At 48.5% G+C, this 7,797-nt stretch overlaps 1 protein-coding gene across 1 annotated transcript; it reads right to left on the bottom strand.

The window, feature by feature from the left end:
• Positions 1-3,242: 3,242 nt before the first annotated feature.
• LOC126875848 (uncharacterized) lies at positions 3,243-3,829 on the bottom strand. The gene is made up of 2 exons (XM_050638747.1): positions 3,665-3,829; positions 3,243-3,587 (listed from the first exon to the last, which is right to left on the bottom strand). Exons 1-2 carry the CDS (start codon positions 3,827-3,829, stop codon positions 3,243-3,245), a joined length of 510 nt encoding a protein of 169 aa, XP_050494704.1.
• Positions 3,830-7,797: the final 3,968 nt, after the last annotated feature.

Genomic DNA, 7,797 nt, shown 5'->3' with positions numbered 1-7,797 from the left:
CTAAGTCTTACGCCATCGATGAATCTCGAGGACTTGAACAGATTATACTCCTCGAGCCACACGTTGCCAGTATTACTCTTTGAGAAGTCATTTACTCCATGTCCCTGACTTCTCAACTCTTGCCATTGTTTAATATGTCCGCTCTTTAGTCGCTTTCTAGCTTTTTTTACCTCTTCGGAAGTGGCCGGCCAATTGATCCTTAGAGAGTTTGCGATTTCCTTTAGCTTGCTGTCGTTTTCTCCATTGATCAAGCTAGATACCGCTGAATCGACTGAATTCTTATTGTTCAATGCGCTTTTTACGGTACCAAGTTTGATAATATGTTCAAGTCTCGGTAGCCCTAATCCCCCTTTTGCTTTTGGAGCATAAAAGAAACCAGTGGCTGTCCAATGCACAAGATGTAATATGACCTTTATATCCTGCCTGACTTCGCTGTCCAATAATTTTAAGACACTGTCACTTGGTAGATTTATAAGGAAATGGTAAATATATCGAGGGAAGATGTACTTCGTAATTAACTCAATCTTCTAGCATGGCTTCAGAGAGAATTTTCTAACTCTTCTGACCATGCTCAGAATTTCTAGCACTATGATGCCACAATGGATACCGTTCCAAGGCCCCATTTTGGCGCCTAAATACCTGAAGGCCTCATCTGGGTCAACCGTTGGTATGTTGACATTTTCGAGCCTAATTCGCGATTCTTTTATGAATCATGTGTCCTTTTTGGCGACCACCTGGAACGTTTGGCTCTTCTCACCAGATATGTTCATCCCCAGGCTCTTCAGATATTAATGGAGCATATTAATTCTTGTTGTGCCTCCCTCTCATCTTCACCAAGTAGAACAATGTCGTCAGCGAAAGCCAGGATCGATATTTTTCTTTCACAACTGACAATGATGCCACGGGTTTGCTCCTCAATCATTTCCAGCAGCGGTTCTAGGCATAAGTTGAATAGCAGTGGCGATAGAGGGTCACCCTGCTTAACTCCGAATGGGATATTGTGTCAAATGCGTTGGAGATATCCACAATTGTGAATATCCCCCCGTTATTTTTTTTACTATAATTTAAGGCAGCGTTCAATGGATCGATGTTTATTTTACATCCATTTTCAGATGTAAAACCTTTTTGCTTTAAATTTTACACAATACCTTTTCTCATCCTTCCGCCACGGATGGAGAAGAAAATTCGGCTGAGAATGGGGCCTACTGTTATAGGCCTCCAATTCTCCACCTGGTTGCTTGGTTTCTTTGCTTTGAAATTGGTGTAGGCCTATTTTCCTTTCATACTGTCGGAAAATGGGAACTATACATTAATATATTACAAATTTTAGCTAGTATTGCGGGCAGGCCAGATATCATTAAATGTTCTTTTTGAAATCCATCCGCTACTGCCGCAGCCTTTTTCCTAATTTTATTAAGTTTCTCGCTCACATCCTCGGCGGTTATCGGCGGAAACAATTCGTTTATTACCAGCTCAGAGGTTCTACTTCCTGGGATTGGGGGATTGGTTGGTTCTGCCCGACGCCATAAATCTTCATAGAGCGTCCTCACTTCACTCTCTTCCGGTGGCTGCCTGGTTGGTTCCAGGTATGCACGATCGTTGTTAACGACAACGTCGGACAACTTTCTTAGACATTCCTTAAACAACTCCTGGCAACGTGCGTAGGAGTATTCCTTCCCTTTATTTCTATTATTATTCTTATTATTATAATATCTTCTATTTTGGGATTTTGAATTACTTTTGTTTTTGTCATTTTTAATTTTAACATTCTCTAGCGCTCCATATAGAGATGTGTAAATAAATTCATTTTAATTATTTGTTAGGACTTCTTTATTTTCCTTGTATTTTGCCCAAATATCTGTTAACCGAGCGTTAACCTCCTTCAACGACGGGGGCACCTCGATTACTCTCTCTATTTCGTACTCTAGTTGGAGTCTCCACTGATGGGTAGGCTCCTCATTATATGTTTCCCCGCTAGTTACAGGCTAAACGCATGTCCGCGCATTGCCTGAATTAACGGGATCGCACCCTCCCTCTGTCTCCTCGGCAAACTCTTGAGGACTTGTATTCTCACTAGCTATTTTTAATATCTTTCTCTTGTATTTTATTTGTTCAACTGTCCTGTTAGTGAGGACTTTGCTAATTTCAACATTTGGCAATTTTTCACTGTTATAAATTTCATCGAGCTCTCACAAGAGCCCGTTCTCCTTCTTTTTTCATTTCTCATGGCAGAGTGCGCATGCCATTCGTGGGTGGATAATCCTCTCTGAGTACAGAAGCTCATGGGGCAAAATTTGCATTTGTACGCTCCTTCTTTCCTTTGACTAGTGCCACTACACTTTGGAATGTGGCATTTTGCCCCATGGAGCTTCGGGAAACTCCTTTCACAATATTGACATCCCCACTGGATGCGAGCATCCGTGTGATGTCGGCCAAGGTGCCTGTTCAGGTTTGATAGGTCAGAACCTAACACTCGTAACCTCCTAACACTGCACAAGCAAGGGCTTAGTTCTCCAGTAAACGCCAGTGAGTAAAAGTGCGCAAATACTTCCCTCCTATATACTTATGGCTAATAATAATTAATAATAACCCATCAACATGGGTAGATGTATGGAGTGTTAGAAGACCTCTTCTCTATTCACTATTAGTAAAACAATTTATCGTACAGACTCAAAAGTAGATTTCTTCCTCGTCATAAAGCCGCCGACAGCGGGCTCTCTAGAACCGCCTGCGGGCCCGAATGCACTTTATCCGTAGCTTTGCGATCTCCAGGTCCACCAGTTTAATCCCAGGCACGGAGCGCGTCATTGACGCATCACATGCCGCTTTGACGTCTCGGCGAAGGTTCTCCGCCTCCTCCTACATGTTTGTCTTCTCTGTACGGGCGTCCCAGTTCTAGGCCGCGTCACTGGCTGCTGTCTGGAGCATCTCGTTGTCTCTATCCTTGAGGCGCCATCTTGGTGGCGGGCTGGAGAGTTCCATTCCCCTAATGCCGCAGGTCTGTCTCGCGGGTATTGCCTCCGGGCCGACCTCGATGAATATATACAGGTGGACTGCGAGAGTCTCAACCCCTTCGGCTACTCTCCAGCCTGAGACCCGCTGGAAGGCATTGGGGGAACCCCATGTAATATCGACGACGGAACATCTTCTCCATGCCACGCATGTGCTGGACGAGCCTCTGTTAAGTAAGAGGAGCCCGAGGCCCGCAGCCCAGTCTGATAGCATCCGGCCCGGAGCATCTGTCATTGTGTTCCCCATTGCGAGGAGTGAGCGTTAAAGTCTCCCAAGACGAGGACCTGACGTGAAAGGTATCGTCTCACGCAATCGCTAAACACGTCCAGGAACTCCTCAAACGCGACCAGGCCACTGTTCAGGGAAACATATACGCCCACCACTACCATCCCAGCCCACTCGATCGCGGCATACCCCTTGCCCTGCTCGAACAGGATCTCTGCGGCGGATGTGCTCGGTGCTGACATCCACGTCATAGCGGCTAAGCCGTCCAGGTCTGCGACCCTGTCAGGGGTGTCTAGTATACAATAGGGCTCGGCTACCATTGCCAGAAAAACCCTGCTCTCCCTTATCGCCTGGAAGAGCAGGTCTTATGCCCGTTTCGATCGCTCCAAGTTGGTCTGGTGGAGCCGCATGAATTTATTTACTTTACTAAGTCCATATCCATGGCTTCCCCCTGGCCATCTGCCCCACTCGTGATTCTTTCCTCTTCTTGCGGTAGATCTCTCGCGTTGTCGCCCTGTCTCCAGCCCGTAGCAGGCTCCCGAATCCGGCTCGTCCCTTTAGTTTTCGGCGGAACGCATGCCGCCTCTCCCATTCTGTGGGTGGCGCACCAAGCGACTCACAGAGCGGGCCCCCGGGCACGGTGGCAGAGCAGCTCTTGGCCTGGTAACCGATGCCTTCGCATCTGTACCATAGCTGCCCCCGGTCTACCGTAGATCTGCAGGTCACTCTCACGTGTCCCAGTTCTAAGCATCTGTAGCTTCTATTAGTTTCTTCGGGGAGACTTCGACCCTCTTCCCGCTTGACTTAATTTCCCCGCTGTTACTGTCGGGCATCTTATCCAGGCTGACCCAACCTCTGGAAGTCTTCATGTCTCCTACTCAAACTTCCAGTGCCTTGCATCCTCCGGCCCTCTCCAGGGTGTCCCGAAGTTCTTCTTTGCCGACCGAGATGTCAATCTTAGTTACCCTCAGCTCCACCGTTGGGGCCGCAACTTTCACCGTGGTCAGATCCAGGACCTGTGTCAACCATGCTGTAAGCGCGGGTGCCTTCTTCCTCTCTTTGTCTACGGGAACTTCTAGAATGATAATCTCAGTCATCGCCATTTTGATTTTAACTCGTTCAATGCCGAATTCGGCTTTCTGTCTAGCCGTCGCTAGCACTTCAGCTTATGATGTTTTCCTCCCCTCGTTCAGCGTTAGGGTCACCGCAGATGACCGCGGAGGAAGTGGGAGCACCATCTTCCTGGTCTCCTGCACCGGCCCTCCTGTTGGAGTTCGTTGTGAGGTCCTATTTTTTTTTTTAATAGCGAGGAGGGGAAAACTCTTTTACGCATACCCAAAGACCCGCGTCTCCGGGTTATGTAGGACTCGGCAGATGACATCGCCATACCCACTAAAAACCCCTCCTCATTTTCCCTCTGCTACGGTACTCGAGGCACCAACCGGGTACAGTCATTCGACATTACTTCAGGTTGGCCTCTACACCACGTACCCGATCCTTTATCCTCTCTCCTCGACTCCGGTCATTCTTCTCCTCCTTCCTTCCCATCTTCTCCTGACCTCCACCGCCCTTTCCTTAGAAAGCCAGCATTTCATCGCCTTTGTACAAAAGTCATGAAACCTGTTCCACAGCCGCTCCTCTGCTGCCATCTTCTCAACGACTCGGTTCTCCAATTGAAAATCTTCACCGATCTCGACCTCCAACTCCGTTCTCTCCTCCGTCCATCTAAGGCACCAAAATAGCACATGCTCGGCGTCATCCATCACCGCACCACAATCCCAACAGCTGGTGTGAGACTCTTTGCCGATCTTATGACGGTGTTACGCCATGCGGCTTGCCATAGATCATATTCTTAACTGTCGGTCGCGGCACTATAATGTCGCAGACGGATCGTCGCGGCTGCCCGGCAAAACAAACATTGTAGTGGCAAGCGCATGGTTCATTAAGCAGGGCGACCTCCAGAAACGTCGATTCGTAGCCGTTATTTTATCTGGCGTAAAAGAATGTGGCGTGATCCGAAGGTAGTGAGGGTCGCCTTCCAGAAAAAATCAGAACGTTTCGAGAAGCCAAACAGTCAACACACATCTTATATCGCGCATTACGTAGTCACATTTTCTTTTTGTTGTTCCATTTATATCTTTCTAGTTAATAAGTTGTTGCAATAAACATTAATTTAGTTGTGTTAATTTTGTGAAATTTCATTAAACTACCCTTATTATCATAATCGAAATAAGGGAATCGATCAGTTCGTGGCGTCGATTGTTTAATCGTAACGAGAACTTACAACTCTCGTTGACGTGATATCTCGCGATCGCGTCTCTCCGCGAATGATCGAAACAGACGGTAACAGTTAAAGATACCGTGTCCCGTAAGGATCTGCATCGTATGGTAGTTGATCTTCCTCTTTCTTTTGTAGAAGATCAGCGAATCTTCTACCAGTCTCGTAGTTCAATTGTGGGGGTTGTGGAACGCCCACTCCAATCTCCACCTGTCCTCTGCCTCCGTCTCCAAATCCTTCATTTCTTCTTGCCCAACATGTGCCATTTCTTCAGGGCTCTCGTTGATCCGCCTCTTCACTTCATACTGCTTCCACCGCAACCATGCCTTGATGTAAATTGTCATGCTACCGGTAAGCACACACAGAGCCCCATGTGACACCGTACGGTAGGCGGTAGACGTACAGATCAACGCTGCCCTTTGCACGCTTCTCATGATCGACCTATTTGTTTCTCTTCCCAGAGAGGAGGCCCATATCGGTGCGCCATTTAGTACCACAGACTTCCAGACCCCATAATACAGTCTCCTGACTAAATCGTTGGCCCCACCGACGTTTGAGAGTAGGCTCCGTATGGCGCCCAAGAACCGTTCCGCTTTATCACAAACTGCTTTGAGGTGGGAGGAGAATCTCCTAGCACTATCCAACACTACCCCTCGGTACTTCACAACACGGCTAGTGGAAATCTCTCCCCCCCCCCTATCCCCCACGTCAACATTAAAAATCTTCGGAATCCTCTTCCTTGTTAAGAGGATAACCTCCGTCTTCTCCCGGTCCAGCGCCTCCAGCACCCTGTCATACACTAGATTCCACAGTAACGGTCCTAAGACCGACCCCTGCGGGACCCCTGCGTAGACGTTCCTCCTTACGACATCGCCCGACAGTGTACCAATATTCTCCTTTCAGCCAGATAGTCCGCTAACAACTCCTGTAACCGTCCCGGTAGCCGTCTCCTTCGGATCTCCTCCATTATCCTCTCACTCCTTAGAGCGTTGAAGGTGTTCTTCACAATCAAGGGCGACCAGAACACACACCAGGCCCTTCCTTCTACACTCTTCAGCAACTGCGACGATCCTATCCAGGGCTTCAAGAGTCCCCCTCTTTCTCCTGAAGCCATACTGATCCCTATGGAATGGATCGTGACCATGCTTCTCTCTATGAGCATTGTCAGCGGCTGTATTTCGCATTAAAGTCCATAATCGCCGGTGCTCCTTTCCTCCCTTCCTTTATGACCCCTTCCAGTTCCTTCAAATAATCGTTGAACTGGTTCCTGCCCGTATTGGGGGAACAATACCCACTGACGCAAAGCACATCACCAACCCTGACCCCTACAATCCCTACATTTCTTATCAGCGCCTCGCTCGTCGCATGTTTTCCATTAAATAGGGTGACCCATACCGATGCATCCCCACCCTCGTCATTAAATAAATAAGGCAACTGCCTATAGGGCTCGGAGATGACCATTATGTCCACCCTGCTTTCACATACGCACTGCATCATCAGGTCTTGTGCAAGCCTGTACCTGTTCAGGTTTATTTGTAAGACACTAATTGGGCACCCGTCTATTCCTACCACCTAAGCGCACCATAGGGCACGCCAACGAACCCGTTACATGCCTTGCATTTATACCACCGTGTTTCAGACACATGGCGCGTCTCGGTTCTCTATCGCAATCTTTCATACTATGCTCAGCGCTGCCGCACCTCCTACACAACTTTCTACCAGGACATGCAACAGTACACCTTGCCGCCACGTGCCTCAACATGTGGCACCTGTAACAGCGCCGAACATTAGCTAACTGCCTAACGGAGGCTATCGTTAGCCCAGTTCTCAATCTCCTTTCTCTCTCGTCACTAGGAACTCCACTCACCGGGAGGACAACTACCGCCTCTTGCGTGTCCCATGGTGCCGCCTTTATAGATTTAATTTCCACCTTCCCACTCTCCTCGATTCCCTAGTGTGGCCTGATTTCTTCCACCAGCTCTTCCCTGCTGGTGAGGGTGTCGATGTTTCTTGTTTGTAGAGTCGCCCTGATCACCAGAGCGGCCACCTCCATACTATCACTCAAGGCGGCTCTCAATTTAGCCGCCGCCTCGCTGACCACCACCGTCCTGTCGAATTCAATCAGGATGTGGCCCGCTCTCGTCCTACGGACCGCCGTGGCTCCCTCCAATGAACTCCTCGCCGCCATTATCCTCTTATACACCTGAAGCCATTTACAACCATCCTCTACCTTAATTAGTATGGCTTCCTTCCTCCTCCGGTTTCTTGGTACGCCTCTCTCT

Source organism: Bombus huntii, unplaced genomic scaffold (assembly GCF_024542735.1).
Source record: "Bombus huntii isolate Logan2020A unplaced genomic scaffold, iyBomHunt1.1 ctg00000059.1, whole genome shotgun sequence".
Lineage (NCBI taxonomy): Eukaryota > Metazoa > Arthropoda > Insecta > Hymenoptera > Apidae > Bombus > Bombus huntii.
Note: the sequence above shows the minus strand (reverse complement) of the source record. Positions and strands in the feature narration are given on the sequence as shown.

Bases quoted from the DNA above. Each gene is read 5' to 3' on its own strand.
- LOC126875848 (XM_050638747.1), bottom strand. From the start codon at position 3,829: ATGGGAGAGGCGGCATGCGTTCCGCCGAAAACTAAAGGGACGAGCCGG. The intron at 3,588-3,664 runs GTAAAGTAAATA...CTGCTCTTCCAG, and splicing joins AAGCCATGGATATGGACTTA to GCGATAAGGGAGAGCAGGGT.